Source organism: Notechis scutatus, chromosome 9, assembly GCF_049901735.1.
Source record: "Notechis scutatus isolate UNSWTSFEM ecotype Mainland chromosome 9, rNotScu1.2, whole genome shotgun sequence".
Taxonomy (NCBI): domain Eukaryota; kingdom Metazoa; phylum Chordata; class Lepidosauria; order Squamata; family Elapidae; genus Notechis; species Notechis scutatus.
Genome location: NC_142017.1, coordinates 10,682,207 through 10,708,497, shown reverse-complemented (window position 1 = coordinate 10,708,497; position 26,291 = coordinate 10,682,207). Strand labels below are relative to the sequence as shown.

Sequence of the window (26,291 nt, the reverse complement as noted above, 5' to 3'; positions counted from 1 at the left end):
CCCAGTTCTATTCTTACCAGTTGATTGGTTGAAATGGTCTAGGGTCTAGGGATTGATTGAATTTACTTACGGTGAAGCTCGGCTGCACAAGCCTGGTCCCTGAGCTGCTCTTCATGAACAGACATGGCCCTTCGGTTGACCGCTGGCTTTAGGCGAGGTTTGGGTTTGAACTGATTGTCTGAAAAGTGGGAGCGAATAAAATCATAACGATGTTCAGGCAGGCAGGCATCAATCCATGGCAGGTAAATAAATTCGGGGGGCTACCTTTGCTCCCCCCAAAAAGTATCCAGCAAATTGTGGCTCAGAGGAAGTTCCTGACTTAACAACCACCACCACCTAGAGCACCATTTCCCAGCCGCAAGGCAGTTCAGTGAGTCACAGCCGATTGTATGTATCGCCCTTGACTTAACGATTACAACTTGCTCAGCAAGAGAGCGGCTGGGTGAGTTTTGCCCCAGTTTATTGCCTCAGCGGCTTAAGTGAGTCGCTGCAGTTGTTAAGCTAGGAAACTGGCTTCCTCACGGACTTTGTCAGAAAGTCCACCAAAGGTGATCCCATGACTCTGGGACCCTGCAACGGTCATCCATACATGCCAAGCACCTCAGTTTACATCATATGACCATGAGGATGTTGCGAGAGTCGTACGTGGCAAGACCTGTGGTCAGGGCCTTTGCAACTTTATAAACAGTCGCTAAATGAATAGTTGTAAGTTGAGGACAACCTGTACTACTCCTGACTTGTCACAATTGGATGGTTTTTGCTGGAAAGTGGAAATAAATGCCAATTGCCATATTATATATACATATACAGTATACACACACACACACACACACACACAGGCTATTTGCAGCAACATGCGGTTGTGGTACCCCAATGTATGTCTATACCTAGCTATATCTATCTGTCTGTCTGTTGTCTATATCTATGTATCCAGTGGTGGGATTCAGTTTTTTTTACTACTGGTTCTGTGGGCGTGGCTTGGTGGTCGTGGCAGGGAAAGGATATTGTAAAATCTCCAGTCAGAGGTGGGATTTGCTGGTTCTCCAAACTATTCAAAATTTCCGCTACCGGTTCTCCAGAACTGGTCAGAACCTGCTGAATACCATCTATCTATCTATCTATCTATCTATCTATCTATCTATCTATCTATCTATCTATCTATCTATCTAAATATCATCTATCTCGCTCCCTCTCCCTCTCCCTCTCTCTATCTCCCTCCCTCCCTATCTCTCTATCTTTATCTCTCTCTCTCTCCCTCCCTCCCTCTCTCTATCTATCTATCTATCTATCTATCTATCTATCTATCTATCTATCTATCTATCTATCTATCTATCTATCTATCTATCTATCTATGTATCTATCTGTCTATCTATCTATCTATCTATCTATCTATCTATCTATCTATCTATCTATCTATCTATCTATCTATCTATCTATCTATCTATCTATCTATCTATCTATCTATCTATCTATCTATCTATCTATCTATCTATCTATCTATCATCTAACTATATCTATCTATCTATCTATCTATCCATCCATCCATCCATCCGTCTATCTGTCTATCTGTGTATATATATATATATTGTGGTCGCACAGCCGCATGCTGCAAATAGCCATAAAGGCATGCTGGTTGCCAAGCATCCAAAATGCAGCCCTTATGGCCATGGTTCATTCATGGTCATAAGGACTGCATTCATCTACTGGGGAAAGTAGATGCTGGAACTTCAAAGCCAGGTTGTAAATACAGGCAGCCCTCAACAGTTCATTTAGTGACTGTTCAAGCTTACAATGGCACTGCAAAAAGTGACTTATGACCATTTTTCCCACTTAGCGACCTTTGCAGCAGCCGCATGATCACGTGATCAAAATTCGGATGCTTGGCAACCAATTCATATTTATGATGGTGGCAGAGTTCCTGGGGGTCTCATGATCCCCTTTTGCGACCTTTTGACAAGCAAAATCAAGGGGAAAGCCAGATTCGATCAACAACCTTGTTACTAAAACTTATCGACTGCAGTAATTCACTCAGCAACAGGGGCCACGAAGGTCACAAAATGGGGAACTCACTTAAGAAACATCTTGCCCTTAGCAAAAGAAATTTTGCCCTCTATTGTGGTCATAAGTTGAGGACTTATTTAGGAGGGGGAGTGTCCTAAGTTTGGTCGCTAAACAAGCAGTGGTAAGTTGAAAATCAGCAGCCTGTTCTGACCAAGGCTTCCGAAACTAATTATGCACATGCTTATTTTAAAAAGAAGTCTTGTTTTATTGCAATGCTGGGAATTATTTTCATTCCCCGCTGGTAATGAATCTCAAACAGTCCCTCGAGATAAGCACTCACCTTTCTTTCCTGTGAAGTGCTGCCAATAATAGAAGTGTCAAATAACTAAAACAAAACCCAACCGAAGTACAAAGAGATTCAAGAATGAATCTGAACCGAATGAATGACTTTGCTTCCTGCAAAGGTTTCATCATCTTGGCCTGATTTTTATCCTGTATGGGAGGGGCAATCCTCTCCCAGCCTTGCCCCCAAGTCGTCCCTTTTGTTTCAGCTGCTCTCGCCTTCTAGCAGCTCTGTGCACATGCACATTGGGAACAGGCTCCCCTGGGTCCTCTGCCTCGCTGCTGCCAGACTCCGGAGGTTCCAGAGGCAGCACCCCACTCCCAGATGGTCCTGACTCCATCTCTGCATTGGGCGCAGGACCCTCATCCAAGTCCTCTCCAGAGTCCCTGACTGGTCCGTGTTCTTCCCCACTGTCCAGTTCCACTGCCGTCTGCACCGGCTGCCGGCGAACCACAACACAGCCTCCATTTCACCTACCTCCAGCAACCGTGTTCAAGTGGGCGAAGGAATTCTGCAGTTCGACAGGCGCCCGTCCTTCGCCCGCATTGCTGGTCCTCCTGAGCAGAAGAGGAGCAGCCGTGCTTCTCCCAGTCCTGGGCAAACTGCTGCTCCAGCTCTCTCTCCCTTTTTGCTCCCGGAGCCCGGCTGGCTCCTGACCGGCCAAACCTCTTCTTGGCGAAGGGCTGAGTTCCGAACACTTGCCCTTAAACTCGGCGTTCAGCTGCTTCCCAAGAACCTTCCACGAAAGTCGGCCCTCAAAGGATCCACCGCTTGGCTCTGTGCCTGCTCGGCCAACGGGATCCACAGATCCGGTGCGTACGGAAGGATCTGCAATAGAACGGCCTATGTTCTCAAGCTGATAAAAACCCAAATGAACGTTCCCACTTCACCACATGCCTCTGCTGGAGTTGCCCTACCAGAATAAACTGTTGGAAGGGACTTTGGAGGTCTTCTAGTCCAACCCACTGCTCAGACAGGAGACCCTATAGCATTTCAGACAAGTGGTTGTCCAATCTCTTCTTGAAAACCTCCAGTGATAGAGCATTCACAACTTCTGGAGGCAAGTTATTCCACTGGTTAAGAAATATCTCCTTTGTTCTAGGTTGCCTCTCCATTGCTTCTTGTCGTGCTTTGGAGAATACGTTGACCCCTTCTTTGTGGCAGCCCAGAAGTGGTCTTCAGCAGGTTCTGACCAGTTCTGGAGAACTGGTAGTGGAAATTTTGAGTAGTTTGCAGAACCGGCAAATCCCATCTCTGACTGGCCTCACCCCCATCTATTCTCTGCCTCCCGAGTCCCAGCTGATCGACTGGGTTTTCTTTGGTTGCCCTGCACAGGAGAACAGAGCTGGAAAGCAGGTTAGTGGGGTGGGGTGGAGAGGGAATGGGATTTTGTGGTATCCTTCCCCTGCCACCAAGCCACACCCACCAAGCCATACCAGGCCCACCACGCCATGCCCACAGAACCGGTAGTAAAAAAATTTTTGAATCCCACCACTGTGGCAGCCTCTCAGATATTGGAATACTGATGTGATCTCTCCCCAGTTCATTTTTTCATCATACCCATCTCCTGCAATTGTTTTTCATATGTTTTAGCCTCCAGTCTCCTAATCATCTTTATTGATCTTCTCTGCACTCTTTCCAGAGTCTCAACACCATTTTTGATTGTGATGACCAAGATGAACCAAGGTGCTAGGATGGTTCTCCATCCATTGGTGCTGTAGTCACGTTTTAGCTTTTACTTATCTCCGAAATAGGCAAAGGAACCAGTTGGGGATAGTTGCTGCACATATGGTTATTTATCTCGCCACAATATCCATCAAGCCCCAAGCACAACACTTAATATTATAATGCTCTCCCCCATCCACTAGCCAGTCCTTGATTTCTGGGTTTTGCACATATGTCTAAGCTCAAATGTCAAATGCTAATTGTTTTTGGGAGTGCAGTAAGATTGATGGGAACAAATTTAATTAAATTGCTTCATTAAAATTGGCATTTACATTGACCAGTCTGCCTAAATGGCTCACATCTACCTTGGGACTGTGCGTTTTCAGGGAAGGATTCATTAGCAAGCAACCGAATCCAAAGGCTCCGCAAAGAAGAGAGAATGAAAAAAATTAGGTACCAGGGAACTGAGATGGTCTGCGTCTCCCATGCTTACCTGTGGATATGGAGTGGGTTCGTGATTTCAAAGAGCATGGAGGAGACTCTGCAGAACAATCTACAATATCCCCTAAAAGAAAATAAAATTCAAGCAGTCATACTTCAAGGAGTGGGATGAATCAAGCAGGAGAGAAGAAAGTATTTGGCGATCTATCTGTGAAGGCTGATCAAACCATTAGTTGTCTACACCATCAGATCCTCATTTTGAAGTTAGCCAACTTAAGCCATTTGAGAACGCAAATGAGGATTTCGAGGACAGAACACTAGCATGACTAAACCTTGGTTAGTTTATATGTGAAGGTATGTTTGGATGTGGCAGGGCTATTTTATTAAACATTAAGCCAGCTTGGGTCTAAACAGCAGTGAATTTGAGGGGTCCCTGGTGCTCTCTGAGCTTGTTTTCTTGCACACATTTCATTACCCTGACTAAGTAACACCATCAGTACTAAGGGTGAGTACTAAGAAGCTCCTTTACTTGATTTTTACAACGATGGGAAAAACGCTGGGAATGAATGAGATTAACAATAAATACCATCATATGGTTCTCATTCACAGGGTGGAGCAGTATATAGATCCCTTAAAAGAACCCTTGGTTAGGTTCCTACAAGCTCATTATATTGTCTTACCCACAACCCACAACCCAGCACTGCTTAAGATCTGGATTCATGCTACATGCCTAATACTGAAATCTGGTCTGGGACTTCACGTTGCTTTCACAGGTTTATTTTATTTTATTTTATTTTTATTTTTATTTGTCAATTGCTTACAAGGTAATAGGTATAAGTAAAAACATAGTTATGAATACATGGATACATATAAGAAAAATAAAAAAATAAAAGAAACAATAGGACAGGGGGCGCGTTGGTGCACTTATGCACGCCCCCCTACAGACCTCTTAGGAAAGGGGTGAGGTCAATAGTAGACAGTCTAAGGTTAAAGTTTTTGGGGTTTGGGGAAGAAACCAGAGAGTCGGGTAGAGTCAGGTATGCGATACTGATAGTTCTTGATGTACAACCGTTTTGTTTAATGACTGTTCAAAGTTACAGTGGCACTGGAAAAAAATGGTGATCTATCCATTGCAGCTTAAAAAATTAAAAGAAGTTTTGAAAAGCGGGCTTTTCTTGCTAGAAAGTTCCCCAGGGGATCTTGTGTCATTGTGGTTGCCGTTTCATCTCAGAAAGGAACATCAAGGGCCCCTTTGCTGTTTAAGCTTCCAGTAAAAGCTTGAACTCTCAGTAGTAAACAGAGGGGGGAAAAGAACATTGATTGTTACTCACCGTCAGACCCGGCCTTTTTGATTTCTCCATCTTTGCTCTGTAAAAAAATGCAAAATAATACAAGCTCTCAAGCAGGATATTTTCTAGAAAAAAGTTTTACTTGTAAAATAGACTGTATCCAAAACAGGGGAAATGAACCCCCCCCACACAACTGGGCCTGAATTGAAGAAGCCCTCAGATGAAGAAAAGCAAAAATCATATTTTAATTGGACCACGCCAAATAGATATGTGTGGCACTTAAATCAGTTTCTTTATAGAAGTATTTCTAGCAGGACTACCAGATTCTGGGACAGCTCTGTTCCACCTATGCCATCCGTCTGATAAACTTGCAGGATTCATTTCTCTTGCCATGTACAGGTATACATCTGAGCTAGACTGTGTTGTTTCTCTGTGTTGTATATATACAGGTATATTCATATTTGTTTGTGTGTTTGTTTGTTCTGTCATGATTATGTAGTATATGTTGGAGGTGATGACCCGTTGAGAGCTCTATGCAACGAAATTTCATTTTAATGTATGCCGATTAGTATACATTCGAAGTGACAATAAAGTTCTATTCTATTGTAGCATAACCTTAACTCTTCTGCTATTGTCACTGTCATCCATCAGTGGGATGAGAAAGTGAGGTTAGGTGCATTATGACATTATTGCACAAATGATATGAATTACATAATTGACATGTCATTTATATGAGAATGTCATGTCATAAGTGACATCCTTCTGGCACCTGGCATGATCTCTACAATGAAACTGAGAATAGGTTCACCCAAAACTCTAAGGGTTTCCTGCCTGAGCAGGGGGTTGGACTAGAAGACCTCCAAGGTCCCTTTCAACTCCTCTTCTCTTCTCTTCTCTTCTCTTCTCTTCTCTTCTCTTCTCTTCTCTTCTCTTCTCTTCTCTTCTCTTCTCTTCTCTTCTCTTCTCTCCTCTCCTCTCCTCTCCTCTCTCCTCTCCTCTATTCTACTCTATTATTCTGTTCTGTTCTGTTCTGTTCTATTCTATTCTATTCTATTCTATTCTATTCTATTCTATTCTATTCTATTCTATTCTATTCTATTCTATTCTATTCTCTCCTCTCCTCTCCTCTATTCTATTCTATTCTATTCTATTCTATTCTATTCTATTCTATTCTATTCCATTCCATTCCTACTCTACTCTTATTTCTATTTCTATTATTTCTATTTCTATTCTATTAGATGTATTGTTCTTTTATATTATTACATTCAATGCCCATTTAGTGATGGATTCCAAATGTTTCCTGGAATCAGAGAGATCCGCACCCCTCAGCTTTTTTTGCCAAAAGAACTATTTTCTTAATCTTGGCATCTTCTAACATAGCTCGGAGTTCTGCAAATTTCCAGCACAGCACGACGGAGGGCACTGGGTAGGATAGCCTGATCTGGAATAATTCTGTCAACTAACATCCATGAGCAAACTCCTCAGGCTCTCTGCTCAGGAAGGTGGAATATCAGTCAAGCAAGAGGCTACAATAGAAGGTTATTTTGGAACATTTTCTTCCACAACAACCCATAGGAAAACATTTCATATGAAAGGTAACCCTGACTGGCAAATGGAGACCTTTCAGAATTGGTACTGCGCCATCCCTGCATGTTTAGGCCTAGTTTGGTTGGTGGGTTTTACTTCCTGGAAAAGGGTAGAGTAGAGTACAGAGAGCCAGGTTGATGCAGCGGTTAAGGCACCAGGCTACAAACTGGGAGGCTGTGAGTTCTAATCTTGCTCAGGAAAATGTGCAACATTCTCTTCCTTACCTGTTTCTTTTTGCCTTCAGAAGACAACACCTTGGTGACCCCAATCCGATGCAACATGACATGGACACGCTGTTCAAAGGAACTGGGCAGCTCACCATCGCTCTTCTCAAAAGATCGCTTCTGTAGGGCAAAGCATTGAAAGTTAACACACCTTATTAGGAACCTATGACTATAACTAAGTGTTGTATCTTACAATTCTTGATGAATGTATTTTTATTTTTATTTTTTTCTTATGTACACTGAGAGCATATGCATCAAAGACAAATTCCTTGTATCCAATCACACTTGGCCAATAAATAATTCTATCTATCATCTATCTATCTATCCTCTATCTATAATCTATCTATCTATCTATCTATCTATCTATCTATCTATCTATCTATCTATTATCATTTATCTATCATCTATCTATCTATCTATCTATCTATCTATCTATCTATCTATCTATCTATCTATTATCTATCTATCTATCTATCTATCTATCTATCTATCTATCTATCTATCTATCTATCTATCATTTATCTATCATCTATCATCCATCCATCCATCCATCCATCCATCCATCTATTATCTATCTATCTATCTATCTATCTATCTATCTATCTATCTATCTATCTATCATTTATCTATCATCTATCCATCCATCCATCCATCTATCTATCTATCTATCTATCTAATAAATATTACTTTGATTCACACATCAGAAGCCATAGTTATTTCACACCCACTAACACAACTGCCACACTGATTTTTTTTTTTCCATTTCCAGGGGAGATCTTTTTGAAATCAACCCTCTGGTATTCTGCTACGAACACAAACAACCCAAAAGAGAGGTCCTTGGTGCTCTCTGAACTGGGCTTTTTTCTTGCAGACGTTTCATTACCTAAACAAGGTAACATCAGGGTTAGTGCTAGTGACTAGCATTGATGATGTTACTTAGTTTGAGTAAGGAAACATCTGCAAGAAAACAACCAAGCCCAGACAGAACCAAGGAGCCCTCATTTCAATCCTGAGCTACAAATATTCTCCTTTTTAAGTAGACTAGAGATGCCATTTTTCACAAACCATAATTGCTGCCATCCAGATCACATTCAATTCCATCCACTTTCATTCTCTGTTTTGAGACACCAAGAAATATCATTTCTCTGTTTCTACAGTAAGCATTGTTCAGTAAACTTGGGAGCTGCTATCACCATACTTGCTGTTTCCTATGACATCACCAGGTGGGGAAGACAATTCTCCTACAATTTCCCTATAGCTCTTCCATAAAGTAGACAATTATCTCGGGATAATTGCCTAAATATTGTTGCATGTCCACAATGGTCTCCTTCACACACAACCAGAAAATCAACACCCTCAAAAGGACACATCCCAACGACTCCCATATAACTCTGCTGAAAACCATAGGCCCAGCGAAGTCCACTTGGGTTGGTTGGTGAACCTACCAACTTCTCGTTGACAAGTTCCCTCTGCCAACAATGTCCTACTTTCCATTTTCAGAGAAAATGGATTCTTCATGTGATAAGCAGAGATGATAATTCCAGGGTATCTTCTGAAGGTTCAACCCTGTCCACCACGCCTTGTTGAATAAGAGGCCTCCTTGAAATGCCATGAGTTCTCCACTTTGAGTTCCATGGAGGAAGGAAAGAGGAACAAGTAACCACAGAGCTACCAATGACATCAAAGAAGAGACTCACCTTCTCATGCCTCACACCAAGTCCCTCTGTCTCTTCTCCTGACAAGAGTATCAAAGACTGAGACTTCCCTTCTCTGGAATACTTTGGCCTGGCCCTACGAGCACTATCTGGTGTCTGGCTTTGGTCCAGGTAGCCTCTGTTCTCCCCAGCCAGCCCTCCTTCCTCAGATTTGCTTAGCGCTTTGGCCGAGTCGCTGGCTTTGCTAGGGGTCCTTAAAATGTCACTGAGCATCAGCTTCCTGCCTCTTGCTGGTGAGGGGCTCCCCTCAGAGTCTTTCTCGGACTTGGTCCCTCGACTTGACCTCGGCTTCTTGAAGGCAAAGAAGTGTCCGATTTTCTTTTTCAAGGTCCGAGAACCAGAAGATGGTGATGCGGCGGCTGTTGGAGAGGTTTCCAAGGAAGTAGGACTGCGGGAAGGAAAGGAAGCATGGAATTACTTGCAATATTATATGGGGTGGGGAGAACGAATGAAGAGATTAAGTAGGTAGGTCACCGTTGCCAAAAAATATGTCCATAAAGTTTTGCATGTATTATTTGGAAGAAGAACAAGATCGGTGCTAATATGATCAACCTATTTCTGACAGAGATGAGAACATAGAACACAGAATCTTAGGGTTGGAAGGACCTTGAAGATCTTCTAAACCAGCCCTACACCTCCATTCACCAAGGCCTGGGGGGAGGCGGATAGGTATTAAGGAGAATAGCTTTGCATACATAGCCCCAAAACACAGACATTTACTACTTATACAGTAGAAGCCAGGCAAACTGCTCTGCTTGTTCCATCATATGGCTTGACACTGTCACTCATTTATGACTCCAAAGGGATTCTAGGCTGATCTCGCTTTTCACTCCACCCCTAGTTTCTACCATCTCTTCTCCTACATCAAAGGACTTCAACAATAACAACATTTATATATGCTGATGACCCTTGTTTTTACCTGATCATGGCTGGCTGGGGAATTCTGGAAGTTGAAGTCCACATGTCTTGAAGTTGCGAAGGTTGGACACCCCTGATCTAAATATTGTTTTGGTCGAAGCTCTTCCTCCTGTTCCTCAAAGTTACCACCTTTTTCCATCCCCTGTTCTGTAGAAAGTCCCCGTCTATGCCTACCACCCGGTTATCACTTGTTGGAAATGCCTCCACAGAGTCTTTACTTACAGTAAATATTCATGAATCACCGTCTTGGTGAAGAATTCATCTAAGCCTTCATCCAGCCTGGCAATGCTTCTGTCTTCTGTATTCTCACGCACAGGCGGCTGGACCTAGAAGAAGAATCAGTTACTTTTCCTCCATTTGGGGCTCTTGGGATATTTTAGGGAAACAAGCTAGAAGATACATGGAACAGCACTTTCCATCACACCAATCTGCACACCTTGTGAATGCTGAAAGGAAGTAGAAGGTCAGCATGGGTGAGGGACAACAGAAGAAAACAATCTAAAGTTTAAACCTGATGTGAACATTTGAGCATGGACCAAGAAGAGCAGGCAAGTGCTGAATGAAGCATGAATGCCATCTGTTTGATTCCTAAACTAAATATAACATTTTACTTGCATCAATCATTTTGCATAAGTCCCACAACATTCTCAGAGACTCTTCCCATCCTGCTCACAATCTTTGTGGACTGTTGCCTTCTGGCAGAAGATACAGAGCAATTAAAACTCAGATCTCACGTTTTCTGAACAGTTTTTATCCCAGAGCTATAATTGCACTTAACAATGAACTTAGGGACCACCATCAGTGAGCTGTTGGACAGTATTACTTGGTCTGTTGTGTGAATGCTTGTGTGTTTTTAGGGGACAGGGAATTTTGGTGAGTGAGGAGATGTTTGGGGATTTTCATGTGTGTGTGTTGGGCCTGGTCTCTGGGTGTTATGTGAATTTCGTTGTATGGGTATACTGTGTATATTCGTACAATGGCAATAAAGTATGATGATGATGATGATGTGTGGTTGATGCAAGTAAAAACATTAAACAAGCTGCTAAATTTAAAAAATATACTAGTCAAGCGGACTTCATAGATTAGTTTATATAAACAGCACGCAGCCCCAGGAACTAAACCCGAAGGTTTCTGTTCAGTGGGATTTTAGCGTGCCTATATTCCATGGCACAAATCCAAGCCACGCTAAAACCCTATTAAAATCAATAAGACATAAATTCATTCTGACAACTTGCTGCATTGATTTCACTAATAATTCAGCATCATTTGGGTCACCAACTACCACCACAAAGGACACAGTGCTACACGATTAAAATAGACCAGTCTCCCCATCAACAAAGCCTAGTCCAGATAGGAGAAGGTCTTCATAATATGGTCACTCCGTAAAACTTGGCCTCATTTTGCCCCATACAGGTATTCCTTGAGTTACAACCACAACTTGCCATTTATTGCTAAGTAAGAAGGTAATTTAGTTGCGCTCGATTGTATGATTTTTTTTTTGCCATGGTTGTTAAGCAAAACATGGTGTCATTAAGTGAATCTGACTTTGCTTGTCATAACCAAAGACCTCTGAGAAGGTCGCAGAGGGAATTCAGATGGTCTGAGGATACTGCAACTACCGTAAATACATGCTGGTTGCCAGATACTCAAATTTTGATCACATAACCATGGGGATGTTGAACATAAGTGAGAGAACCAGTCTTAAGTCGCTTTTTTCATGCCAACTTCAAATGGTTGCTAAATGAGTAGCCACTACTTGAGGACTAGCTGTACGTGCAAATGCAGACTTTGGCAATTCTGTCCTCTTTAAATTTTAGCAGGACAGCACTGTCTTATCTTACATATAAGCAAAGGAGGCAAATATAATTTATTACAAAGCCGCAGATGATGCACTAAGTTGTAGAATAAACCCTTTAAATTAAGACCTGGTATTCACGGAAATCTTAGAATTACGAAAGGTTTCCTCCAGGAAAATCTGAATTAATCCTATAAATCTTGTTGTGTTTAACCCCATTAAGTAGTGGAGTAGAGGTCATATGATCAGCATCCCAAAATGGCAACTTCTTTTGCATATAAATATACCTACTTTTAAATTATTTGGTTACTGTACTGTAATTTCTTTTAGTAAATAAGAAATTCAGAGAGTCTTATCTTTAACACATATTCCAGAAAAGGAGATGATGATTTATTACCAGTCTTGGCAGATACTAGGTCAAAGATAGTGAAAGTTTGGTTCATGGAAATATTTAAAAACAGTGTTGCTGGCTGGGGAATTCTGGGAGTTGAAGTCCACACGTCTTTAAAAGTCACCATGGTGGAGAAACACTTGTCTAAAACATCATAATCAGCTTATGATTATGGCTAACTGACAATAAGTAGATATATGTATAATGAAAATAATGCAGTTATTCCCTTATTTCAATGGTTCTCAATTATTCTTCACCACGGATTCCCTTTAAATACCTTCTGTGGCCATGGACCACCAAGACTTAACTCAAGATTTAAATCATAACATTTCTTCAAACCTTCATGGACCCAATGTAATGACATTGTTGCCCCCTAAGGGTCCGTGGACTACTGGTTGAGAACCACTGCCTTATTTAGTGATTAAAACGGTAGAGGTAAACTGTTACACCATATTATAACATCATTATAGAAAATTATCATCATTTTTTAACGACCCCATAATCCCTTGCAGGGTGGATTGTGAGTAACTGAATGGAGCTAGCAAAGTGTTTAATGGCCAGATGCCTTTCCTGTTGCCAATGTGGAGTTTTGTTCAGCAGATATATATTCTCATTGTGCCCAGAGAGAGAAATATCTGCCTCTCCCTAGGTTCGAACTCATTGCCTTCTGATTGTGAGGCAAGAGCTCCACATTTAGTGTAGAAAATTAAGATTCAAATTAATGAATTAAGATGCTGTAGGAAGTATGCGGTTGCCAGCAAAATAGAAGGGCCTGGTGTAGGTCCTGTTGTAGCGAATGAGGTTATTGGTGGATAGCAGAATATATTCTTTCTAAACAGAAAAATGGTATTTTTCAGCTTGGAATGGTGGGCCCATTTCGTAAAGAAACTATCGATTCCTGGACACACGGGGTTACTAGCATTGTGGGAGGCAGAGGGAACAGAATGTAATTTAATTGCAGGACTGACCAAGGGAGAAAGGAAGAGATAGATAAAAACATTCTGGAAAAAATTAAAAATAGAATACAAGTAGTCATCGACTTACAACAGTTCATTTAGTGACTGTTCCAAGTTGCAATGGCGCTGAAAAAAGTGACATATGACCGTTTTTCACACAACCGTTGACGTATCCCCTTGGTCACCTGATCAAAATTCAGATACTAGGCAACTGGTTCATATTTATGATGGGTTGCAGTGTCCCAGGTTCATCTGATCTCCTTTTGCGACCTTCAGACAAGCAAAGTCAACGGCGAAGCCAGGTTCAATCAACCACCATGTTACTAACTTAACAACTGTGGCAAGAAAGGTCATAAAATGGAGCAAAGCTCACTTGACCAATGTTTTACTAAGCAAATTCTGGGCTCCATTGCGGTCATAAGTGGAGGACTGCCTGTATTAAAAAATAATAAATGTATTAAAAAGAAAACAAAAAAACAAACTCAAAGAGGAGCTTGATGGACCACTAGATCTTTTTCTGCTGTCTGTTTTCTATGTGTGTTGACACAACCATGAATTTATAAATGTATAAAGTACAAGGGTAGAGACAGACATTTCTCTCCCTGGGCACACTGAGAATATATCTGCTGAACAAAACTCCACATTGGTGACAGAAAGGGCATCCGGCCATTAAAACACTCTGCTAGCTCCATTCAGTTGCCTTGACTCCACCCCACAAGGGATTATGGGGTTGTTAAAAGATGATGATAGAGTACAGTGATGGCTAACCTTTTTGGGCTTCTGTGCCAAAAACTGTGCACGCACTCACATGCCAGCACCCAGAAGGCAATGCATGCCTCCCCCATGCCCCCTGCGCGTATGCATGCAATCCTCCCCACACTGCCCCCTTATCTGCACTGCGCCTCACAGCTGATTTTTGGCTGGTTTGAGGCCTTTTTCGGCCTCCCAGAGGCTTGAAAAAATCCTCTGCGGGCTTGCAGGATGAATAATAGGCCCGTTTCTCACTTCCGGTATTATAGGAAATGATGAAATGGGCTTATTATTCGGCCTGCAAAGCCTGAAGAAGCTTTTTTCAAGCCTCTGGGAGACCGAAAAAGGCCTCAAACCAGCTGAAAAATCAGGTGTGAGGCATGTGCATGCACAGTGAGGTAAGTTTGCCTGTAGCTCACGTGCTGGCACAAATGGCTCTGCGTGCCACCTGTGGCATGCATGCCATAGGTTCACCATCATGGATATAGTACAAGGGTTCTAGTTCTATGTTAACACCAGTACTAGAACTCTCTCATTTCATCTCTCCCCCCCCCACACACACACACTCTCACACACACTTCAGATCATGTTCTATCATTGTTTCCTTCCATGGATATCTGCAGAGAATGTTCTGAGCTTTATAACTTCTCTGGCAACCCAGATTGTCTCTAATTTTAAAAAAAATCAGCACACACAGGAAGCATTGGCTATTTTCCCACGTTTAACGCCAATTTGAGCCTCCCTGAAATTACACCACAGACTGTTGTTCACCCTTGTGAATTAAAGGAGTATCTACACAGACTTGTCATCTGACTGCAAAAAAATAAAAATAAAAAATGAAGGAGGCTGTTATATTCCCCGAGAGCTTATGTTTAACTAGAAATTTTAGGGCCGTCAATTTTAATTCTACATATGTTTCAAGGCATTAGTAGATGTATGGCAACGTTGGAGAGTTTCAACAAGTTTGACGCCTCCGTGAAATTGGAGCTCTTGTGGACTAGAAGGGTAGTGAAGGTTAGACGCTCCTTCTTGTGAACTTATTCGTCTCAGGAGGAACCTAAGGGCTTCACAACATCACCTTTCCTTCTGAATCATTCTAAAAATGCAATTCTTTGCTTGGCTCATGCCTGGTGCCATCAGCCAAGGTGGACTAGGAGCACCATATAACCTTGAGCTGACATTGCCTGCACTGATTTCATACTATGATTGTTCACAGGCGTAAATCTGTGATTTGGTTCCAATGAGAAAGACCAGATAAAAGGAACAGATACTTGATTGAGCCTCCCAACAGCCCAGTAGTAGAAAATGGTAGGCGAGATTAATTCAAGTCTGCCTCAAGTATAAGTCAGATTCCCATGATTATAAGTTGCTTATGGTAAGTTAGCTGGTACTATTTAGATCTAAGGCTACCAATAAAGGAGAGTATTTGTAGCTCAGGGTTGAAATGAGGGGTCCTTGGCGCTCTCTGAGTTTGTTTGTTTTCTTGCAGATATTTCATTGCCCCAACTAGGTATAATATCATCAGACTAGCACTAATGATGTTACCTATTTAGGTTAATGAAGCATCTACAAGAAAACAACCAAGCTCAGGGAGCACCAAGGATCCCTCAGATCTAAGGCTAATTTATCCAGGACACAGGAACAAATCTGGATAATTTGTTCAAGAGTCCAACTCTCAGACATGAATACCTGACTAGTACAAACCTTCTGAGTTAGCAGCTTAGAATTATATTTAGGTATACCTGTTTTTATATATCTATCATCTCTATCTCTCTATCTCAATCTCTTCTATCTCTCTCTCTCTCTCTCTCTCTCTCTCTCTCTCTCTCTCTCTCTCTCTCTCTATCTATCTATCTATCTATCATCTATCTATCTATCTATCTATCTTCTATCTATCTATCTATCTATCTATCTATCTATCTATCTATCTATCTATCTATCTATCTATCTATCTATCTATCTGAGCCTCTGTGGCGCAGTGGTTAGAGTGCAGTACTACAAGCTACTTCGGCAGCCAACTGCCTACAATTTGGCAGTTCAAATCCCACCAGGCTCAAGGTTGACTCAGCCTTCCATCCTTCTGAGGTGGGTAAAATGAGGACCCAGCTTGTTGGGGGCAATTATGCTGACTCTGTAAACCACTTAGAGAGGGCTGTAAAGCACTTTAAGTGGTATGTAAGTCTAAGTGCTATTGCTGCTATCTGTCTGTCTGTCTGTCTGTCCATCTGCACACACACACACACACACACACACACACACACACACAACCTAAATGAAACCACATGAAAAGGCCCTTAGTTTCATCAACTACATGCATGTAGGTACAATGGTAAAGGAGAGAAAGTGAACCTATTTGGACAAAAATTTGGACACTTCAGCATTCAGAGATGTCCACCTGCCTATCATGTTTAGTGACCTACTACAGGATACTTATTTTGCTGGAAATTTTATATTTCATTTCTAATGGGTCACCATGAATAGGAGACAATTTCTTCAGTTGTTTCATTACAATACGGGTGAATAATTAAATTCTTCCTCCACTTGATACAATTGATACAAAAAGAAAAATGGATAATAAGCTTGGTCCCCATGCCTTAAGTCATCATGCATCTTGAAATGTTACTTCTCAGAAGAAATTATGATTGCTGGTTGTTTGTGCACTGGAACTTAGTTCCCTTAATAAAATAGGATAAGGAGGTACACCATTTCCCCCTCTGCCTCAACTGCTATTAATTATTAGACATGACTCAGTCATTTCTTTCCTTTATTCCACTAGTTTTCTGATGGAGAAGCCCTTTCAAGTTATTAGATTAGCAGTGCTCACCAAATTACAATAAGTCAGGTTTGTGAATTGCAACAGCCTCCAACTGATTCCCACTTTTAGCATAGATAATTTGCACAAATAAGTTCTATTAAAGGATCAGACTCATTAATGTTGATTCAGGGAACATATACGGAACTGCAGAATCCAATTTATTGTAGACCTCTTTCTACATGAAATATTTTCTTGCCTCCTTTGATAATCCTAGAAACTATCCTTGCACCTCCTCTTATTACATATTCATGAGTATATGAGCAAAGATGAATCATCTGGTCCAACCAAAAAGAGATAACCACTGTTGCCTTTGGGAATATAATTGACCAGTTCATTTCAACTGAAATCTGGAACTTCTCAATACTTACTTTGGCTACTATGGCTAATGGATGACTATCGATCTATCATGCATAATATAATTTGACAAAGAAACCATCCACAATAGACTTTAGTCACCCTAAGAGGGACCACCAACAAGCTGCCTTCCCTTAAGTCAGATCCAAATTGTGCTGATATGAGTTCTCAAAGCTTTGGTCCATAATTATTCATGTCCATCTAAAAACAACAGAACTTGCTACACGAGAAGGACACGCTCAACAATGAGTTATCACTCCTCTGTATAAAATGCTTAATCTTCAAGAACGCAACCTACCCTTAAACAATTGTGTTGTTAAGAAGCTACTTGAAAATTCCATACAGTATGTTAAAAAGATAAGTTGTAAGCAACGACACACCAAACAGGTTCAGATTATAGTATTAAACATTGATCTGAACATGTGGAAATGCTATAAAAATGATGCTTTGTGGAGATTAACCCAACATCCATATATTCCTGTATTGGCTGAGCAGTGAACTTGAACTGAAAGCAACTTTAGCTGGCCACAAGCTTTCAGAGTCTGTCGCATGGCATAGAATAATTTACCAAGTATAAGCATGTATTCTACATTTGTCTACATATACTGTACGTCTATCCAATGCCAAACATAGATAGGAGATACTTTAAAGCACGGATCTTGAGTTCTGGTTAGAGGACACGGGATTTTAATTGGCGAATCTTGGGGTTCTAGAGAAAAACTAAATAGATCCTGAAATCTGAAAGCTGCTCATCTCTTTGCTTAACTGAAACCAGGTGGAAAATAATATGGTAAGTGTATTTTGCACACATATGCAGTCCAAACACAAGGATGTGTTTTCCCACCGAAGTCCATTCTCCCAAAAACAGAAGTTGCTTATACCAGAGTTTGTCAACAGTTGGGATGAAACTCTTTGAGACATGACTAGACATGACAGATCCAAGGTACTTTACTGGCATCAGTTGAATGATTGCTTAGAAATAATTAAGGTCAACCAATATCAAGCAGATAACCTAATACAGGCCCATGCAAATCTTTCTCTCTTTTTTTTTTTTTTTTTGGCAGAAGGGATTTTTCCTTTCTTTAAACCAGAGACCTGGTAATAATAGGGATACCAACTAAAAAGATACAGTTGAAGTTGTCTGTCTTTTAGTGGTCAATTGTTATTAAATTTGGTGTAGTGTATGTTGGGGAGGCAGTAAAATTTTTAAGCAAAACCACATGCTAAGTCTTGAGGAGACAACATATCTATTTTGCTTCCTACTATATTAGAAATAGCTCAGAAATTCTTCTATAAATCCTTGGTAGGATGATTTGGTAAGGGTTGCTCACTCCCACCCTAATAAGTGTGGGTAGGATTGCAAATATCATGTTATTAATTAAGTAATTAATCAGACTTGCATGCCCACCCAGTCAAAGGCCCGTTGACATCAAATCTAACCTGAAAAATGCAAATCAGATCTATAAAAAAGGTTTTAAAAAAATCCTAGCACAAAAATAATAACACTCATCCTCAGCATTATTGCTTATATTTTGAAGGAATCCTTTGGGGTTTTTAAAGAGCTTTATGGAGTTCTGGATGCTAATTTCTTGTATTCCAGGAGCTCGGTAGGTTGTTGAATATTTCAACACATTTGCATCTTAATGGAGTAAAAAAAAGTGTTACTCTGTGCTGGAAAAACTGGAGCAGTGGAAGAAAATTAGCCTAGGATTTGTAATACACCCCTTTCTGGCCACTTCTCCTGCATTGCTTCCGGGATAAATCTTAAGAGGAAATATTGATGGCAGGGGAGAGGTATCCATTGTACAGAAGAAGAAAAAATATACAAAATAAACCATGTATTTTGGTGTCTTCCATTTTCATTCATTTTTTTTCATGGATGCCCCTTTGAATCCAGGATAATCCTCAAGAGCCTGAGCTCCAAAGTTCAATTCATATTCTGCAGATTTCTAGAGGTAATCGATAATTATGCCCTAATTGGATAATTAATAAGCTCTTTCCTTCTCCTCCCCCCCACTTTCCCCCTAGCACTGGTCACTTTGTAACTGGATTGAGGTTTTATTAAGAGGCATGATCAGAAAGGGGTATGGAGCCTTCCCTTCAAGGCTACAATGTCTAATTAGCAATAATAATAATAATAATAATAATAATAATAATGTTTTCCAGGGTATCAAGTTTTACCTGATTAGCTCTGGAGAGTTTTATTGCTGGAGACCTCAACCTGGGTACGTACTACATGTTTTATTTCTCTCCCATATACACTCATTCACATCCTATGTAAACACTGGATTTTCCTCCCTACATCTCAGCTCTACGGTTTGCCTGCACCAAGAACTTATTTCCCCACCACAAGCAAGGGCTCATTCCATCAACGGTCCCTTTTCTGACAAAAGGACATCCAGATCAGATGCTGATCTCATCTTCCTTCACCTGAGAAAGCAAATCCAGCCCATGGCCCCAAAGGTTCCGAACAGGGGGGAAAAAAACCTGACCTTCCCCCAGAAAGCGGAAATAAATAGCAGTGCACCGTTTTGTTTTTGTTTAAATAAGAACAATCATCATGCAGAATGCAATGACATAGATAATGTCTGATAACACGGGAGCAGCTTTCCAGGAAGACATAAGCAAATGAGACGCTTGTTCTTCTTCCGTAAATGGGAGCAGGATTTTCATAAACATATGCCAAAAAAAAAAAAAGCCAGTACATGCATGTAAATAGGCTGGGATCCTTTCCTTCCCTCTGCTTCCTTCCCTCCCGAGCCTGCAGTTGCAGAGCAGGCATCACCGCCACGATTCCCCACCACTAGTAAATAAACACAGGCAGCCAAGATGCCAGCCATCCTGCTCTCCTCCCTCAGATATTAACTAGCTTGTCCTCTGTGCGGAGATGGCCAGTGGCCCAGCTGAATAGGCGCATAACCGAACAGCCGCTGCTCCGGTTCCTTCTCCCTTTCCCAGGGTTGCTGCTGTGGCTGCTGCAACGAACATCACCTCACCCTCGGAGAGCACACACCACCACAAATGTAAATAAAAATACAGCCCTCTCCCCCCAGCCACCCCTCCCCTGTGCCCACCTCCCGCTGGTGTAGGAAAGCTCTTACATTCGACTTGCTGGGAGGCTGCCTGTTCCTTCGGTTCGGCCTGGGCCTGTCTCGGGTGTAATGCTCCAATTTCTCCCCTGCAGTCGGCAGGTCCATAAGGGATGCTGCGGATGCAGGCTCTGTGCGAGGCAGCAGCCCGCTCCCAAGCTTAGCATCCTTTGTGGAAGCAGGGCGTGACTTCGCGGAGGCACGGCTGAGTGACAGCTCAGGCTGGGGACTCCCAATCTTGTTCTCGTCGGCGGCGGCTCCTACCTTCGGCGCCCGTTCTGACAGACCTGGGAGAGGGAAGAGGCAGGGGAGGCAGGCAGGGAAGGAGGGAGGGAGGAAAAAGGAGATAAAAGAGGGAGGGGGGGGTTGGTGGAGAGTTGCCAGGCAGACAGCAGAGTGCCCCTCTCTGCCACACAACAACATCTCTTGTCACCTGAAGGCTTGTTACAGCCCAGGCGACTAAACTGACAAGGCATCCTTAGCCACCAGGCTCTGGAGGATGGGAATGGACAGGAGAAGCTTGACTTGCCCCAGTAACATTACGTATCTGATATTAACACAGTTGAGAAAGTCCAGAAATATTTCACAAGAAGAGTTCTCCACTCCTCTACTCGGTGCAGAAAGGGGGGGGCACCTTATGCCACCAGACTTGAAACTCTAGACCTAGAAAAGCTAGAACTATGCCGTCTCCGGTCCAATCTAAGAATAGTATATAAAATTATACACTGCAATGTCCTACCTGTCAATGAATACTTCAGCTTCAACCATAACATTACAAGAGCAAACAATAGATACAAACTCAAGGTTAACCGCACCAAAGTTGATTGCAGGAAATACGACTTCAGCAACAGAGTGGTCAATGTCTGGAATACACTACCTGACTCTCTGGTTTCTTCCCCAAACCCCAAAAACTTTAACCTTAGACTGTCTACCATTGACCACACCCCTTTCCTAAGAGGTCTGTAGGGGGCGTGCATAAGTGCACCAACGTGCCAACCATCCCTGTCCTATTGTTTCTTTTATTTTTCTTATATGTATCCATGTATTCATAACTATGTTTTTACTTATACCTATTATCTTGTAAACAGTTGACAAAAATAAAAAAATAAAAAAAAATAAAGTAAGGAGGAAGAAGCAAGTCCAGAGAGAGTCTCTAATGTCCAAGCCAGAAGGACTCAGCTCTTGGAACATGTATACATGCCCAAGAGAGACAAATGTGTGGCCGTTTCCTCCTTCCTCATCTCTCTGGGATTCTGTCAGAGGTTGCTGAGGTCACTCTTGAGGTCACTCTTTAAAACTAGAGGAAAAGGAGGTTGGGATTGTCTAAAGGCAGCTCTTCCCTTGACCCCCACCCCAAGAGGAAGAGAGACCAGCCTGGATTCCCCGCTTAATGCAGAGTCAGAGTTGACTTCCACGGAGGCCAAGCAATATTGCAGCACATCTTCGGATGGGTCCAGAAATCAAACCACTTTGCAAATGGAAATAAATATACATGTCCCAGGATAATGTTGCAGGATCCAATTGAGGTCGGTCATTGGGACCGGAGGTTTACATTTCCAAGCTTTCAGGCTTGTGCTGGAGCCCACATCTCTCTCTCTCTCTCTCTCTCTCTCACATGCACCTAAACCACTTTGAATATGGATCCTAAACCACTTTGCCCCAAAGCCAAGGGGGGAGGGAAATGAATCAATCTGGGATGGTTCGATTCAATTCGATTAAGATTAGATTAACAGAGTTGGGAGGGATCTTGTAGGTCATCTAGTCCACCCTCCCACCCAAGCAGACCCAACAGCATTTTTGACAGATGGTAGTCCAGTCTCTTCTTGAAAGCCTCCAGTGATGAAGCTCCCACAACTTCCGAAGGCAACTTCTGTTCCATGGGCTGGTTGTTCTCACTGTCAGAAAGTTTCTCCTTATTTCCAGGTTGAATTTCTCCTTGTTCGGTTTCCCTCCATTATTCCTTCTCTGGCCTTCAGGTGCTTTGGAAAATAGTTTGACTCTCTGTGGCAGCCCCTCAAATATTGGAAGGCTGCTCTCATGTCTCCTCTGGTCCTTCTCTTCACTAGACTAGCCATGCCCAGTTCCTGCAACCATTCTTCATATGTTTTAGTCTCCAGTCCCCTAATCATTTTGGCTGCTCTTCTCTGCACTCTTTCTAAAGTCTCAACATCTTTTTTATAGTATGATTATTATTTAGATCCCATGAATTTAAATTAGCATGATTAATTTTCTTTGGCTTTCAGAGTTTATGGGGTTTGTCCAATTTGCATGTTTCAGTTTTGCTGAAATAACTCCCTGACAAATACAACAATATTTTGGTGGCTGGTGGTCAGAATTTATTTTGAGCAGTTAAGAGCTAGAGATGGCAGGACAACCAGAGGTGGAATTCCGCAAGTTCTGACCAGTTCTGGAGAACCGGTAGTGGAAATTTTGAGTAGTTCGGAGAACCGGCAAACACCACCTCCGACTGGCCCCGCCCCCATCTATTCTCTGCCTCCCAAGTCCCAGCTGATTGGCTGGGTCTTCTTTGGTTGCCCTGCACAGGAGAGCGGAGCTGGAAAGCAGGTTACTGGGGTGGGGAGGGAAGGGGGATTTTGTAGTAACCTTCCCCAGCCACGTCCACCAAGCCACAGTAGTAATATTTTTTGAATCCCACCACTGAGGACAGCCCTCTAGAGTTGATGGAATGATGTTGTTCCCAGGATATTCTTCATGTTTCTTTTTTTTTTTTTTTGCAGGAAACTTTTGCAAGCTTTTTTTTTTTTTTTTAAAAAAGCACCCTTTTCATTAAAGATGTGCCATGTAGGGAATGTGAAGTTGATTTTTTGGCAACTCCAACATGGGAAATAATGGGCCGAGCTGAATGCGATGTCAAGATCTAGACTGCCCACTCCACTCAAATAGGACAAGTCTTACCGTTTAAACTAGGTGTTGGCAGAAGACTCAGAGGGCAAGAATGTCTCCATTGGGCAGCCACCTATGGATAAAAGAAACAGTATCTTAAATCTCCACTAGGCTGAGCAGATGCAAGCTAAGTACAGAACCAAGGCATGAGAAGAGCCTAGGCTGAAAGGGATAAATGAGAATATTCTTTTAAAGAGAGAGGAATGTCTGGTTAATGGGAAGGGAGCAAGGCAGTTGTTAGCATGCAAAAACATCTGGCTGAACTCATCAAGGCTTAGAAGGGAAGTAGGATCCCTCCTGGTTACCTGGAGTTCCTACAGGAGGAAATGCTTGGAGAGGTTAGAGGATGACGTGCTGTCAGCTGTCACTTTTCCCACCTGGTGGCTATGCCTGAGTTCGCTTGGACAATGAGGAAGATGCTTTGGCGAGGTTTGAGCCTGCGTAGGATGGATTGCGTTCCTCCCAGGACTTTCTCTTGCAAGCTGTCACTGTTGCACTCAGGTGTGCATCAGGGCTTACCACCGGATGCGGTTGACAGTCTGGCATGAAAGCTCTGGGAAGGATGAGAGACTGAGAAGAGGAACGGGAAAAAGGGGTTTGCCGAGACTGGTTTGGGACAAAATTTGGAGAGAAGCTGGAAGATCTGGCTGCATATTTATGTTCCTGAGATGCTTTGACTTCAACAGGTCACGCCAAGAACTTGGCTCAAGGAATTAACCCGTCATACTGGACTGTTGTGTTTTTTCATTTAATGGACTTCCCCTGTTGCACAGGTGGCATACGCAACCTACTCTGGAAGTGACCATTCTGAAAACATCTTGCTTGAATCTGATTGGACATGGGGGCAGGGTGATCAGCGAGGGGAGGTAGTTGAGGGAGGGAAAAGTTGAACTTAGGGATTTTGGTGAGCAATTGTCAGTTCTGCCTCTAATAATATTTTTCCTTCCCAACAAATGGAGCCAAGGGTTGCTTTTACTTAAGAGTTTTAAGGAGTGGCGGGTTTGACAGGTGCCATCAAATTATTTTCAACGCTTAGTGACCACATGGCAACGTTGCCTTTTTCTAGGATTTATTTTGGCTTTTTAGCCAACAGCCCTTGGATCTCCAAGGAGTCTCCCACCCAAGTAACGATGAGGGGCTGTCATGTTTACATTTTAAGATCAATCAAGGTCAACTTGATGCTGCCACCTGCTTGTTGAAGCTCCCAGCATCCCAAATATTGACCATGCTGGCTGTGGCTGGTGGAAATTATATTTCAGCAAGAACCTGAATCACTTGGAAGAGTTCAGCTGGGACTGAAGCGAGCCATTGTTCAAAGCTGTGGTTAGAATACTTCATCAAGTCAGGTTTTATATCTGTTATTTTTCAATGACATGGCACATCATTTTACTTTGGACTGGCTGACATCATTTTTGCTTTGTCTGTTTCTGTTTTGTGCTGTGCCAAACATTTCTTCTTATTCATAGAAATGTGTCTGCTTCTACTTTTTTTTTTTTAATTCAGAAGAAATTCTGACTATATCTCAATTGAAAATATCCTATTGTCCTTTTTTCAGATTAGGAACAACTGACGAAGTCTTAAAAAAACAAATCAAACCAAACCGATCCACAACCTAAGCTGATTGTAGCAAAACAAGATAAAACATGTTATCGAAAAAAAAAAAAAAAGATTCATCCCGAGAATGAGTTGTAAAATAGACTTTTCTTTTGCAGGAACTGAATTTAAGGGTACATGAATTACTTCTTCTTGGCATAATATTGCCTGAAGACTTTTATATTGTCAGCTGCCTTGATCACATAGGGTGGATATTTGGGGTTATAGTAGACAAAAGGAATACAGTGCGATCTTACCGATAGTTTGCTCAGAGCAAAATATTGTTCTTCCTAGTTTAGTGTGGGGATCAAACCTACTGAAGAATGGAAGGGTGGAAGGAAACAGTAGTACAACTTACAACAGTTCATTTAGTGACCAAGTTAGAATAGCATTGAAAAAAGTGACTTCTGACCATTTTTAAACTTATGACCCTTGCAACATCCCTATGGTCACCTGATCAAAATTTGGATGCTTGACAACTGACTCATATTTATGACGGTTGCAGTGTCCCAGGATCATATGATACCCCTTTCCTGACAAGCAAGGTCAATGGGGAAGACAGATTCATTTAACGACTGTGTTACCAACTTAACAATTGCAGTGATTTGACTTAATAGCTGTGGCAAGAAAAGTTACAAAATGGAGCAAAACTCACTTAACAAATGTCTCACTTAGCGACAGAAAATTTGGGCTCAATTGTGGTCCTACGTCAAGGGCTACCTGTACACAAAACTTCTATAGGGCCATTGATGTCTTTGAAGGTTGGCCAACCGACTCACCAGCCTGTCTTGAATGGTGGTTAACTCTTCCAACGTCTTCTCAGTGATAATATCGGTCATGGCCTCCGTAATTGATCGTTGGATTTTCCTATCAAGCAGAAGAAGACTTGGTGGGCCAGGAAAAACGAAATATGGAAGCTGAGTAGGCCAAGAGAGAGGATTGCTCAAGACTCCTTGAGCAAGTACCCATATACTTGTGGGGTGGAAAGAGAAGGTAACACTCTCTTGCTCCTTCAACCCAATCACACTGGGTCACCAGGCATGCTGAAATCTGACGAGCAAGACAGCTTACAGGCAAAGCCTGCAATATACATATATGTAAGTACAAATGCAGCTATTTTCCACTCTTCTGATAAGTCCTGAAGGGGGTGGATTACTTACATGACCTTGTCATACACTTCAGTCAGCAACTGGTCCAGGAAGGTTGTCTCTGAGGCATTGCAGAATAATTGCTTCAAGATATCTGTTTTCTGCAAAATTTGAGGGTGCAAACTCTGCGTAGCATCCAACTGTGATTGCACAACAGCCTGTAAGGAAAGCTCGGTGGGTATCACTTCTGGGAACTGGAGTAAATTAATTCATTCTCTCCTCACTAGTAACTTCTAGCATCTTCATGACATCTCCTGGTCACTGTTGAAAGCCAATCCTCATTAGTAATATTTTGGCGCAATGATAATTAGAA

The 26,291-nt window shown here is 42.0% G+C and overlaps 1 protein-coding gene across 1 annotated transcript in view; it reads right to left on the bottom strand.

Moving 5' to 3' along the window:
* Positions 1-26,291, bottom strand: part of CARMIL2 (capping protein regulator and myosin 1 linker 2) — a 77,931-nt gene that overhangs the window by 5,798 nt on the left and 45,842 nt on the right. Inside the window, exons 28-36 of the mRNA XM_087971778.1 lie at positions 23,250-23,310; positions 20,346-20,620; positions 10,406-10,509; positions 9,248-9,653; positions 7,551-7,670; positions 5,782-5,818; positions 4,503-4,574; positions 2,822-3,172; positions 71-178 (exon numbers count right to left, since the gene is read on the bottom strand). Of these exons, the coding sequence (XP_087827904.1) occupies positions 71-178; positions 2,822-3,172; positions 4,503-4,574; positions 5,782-5,818; positions 7,551-7,670; positions 9,248-9,653; positions 10,406-10,509; positions 20,346-20,620; positions 23,250-23,310 (1,534 nt within the window). The remainder of the gene's footprint in view (positions 1-70; positions 179-2,821; positions 3,173-4,502; positions 4,575-5,781; positions 5,819-7,550; positions 7,671-9,247; positions 9,654-10,405; positions 10,510-20,345; positions 20,621-23,249; positions 23,311-26,291) is intronic.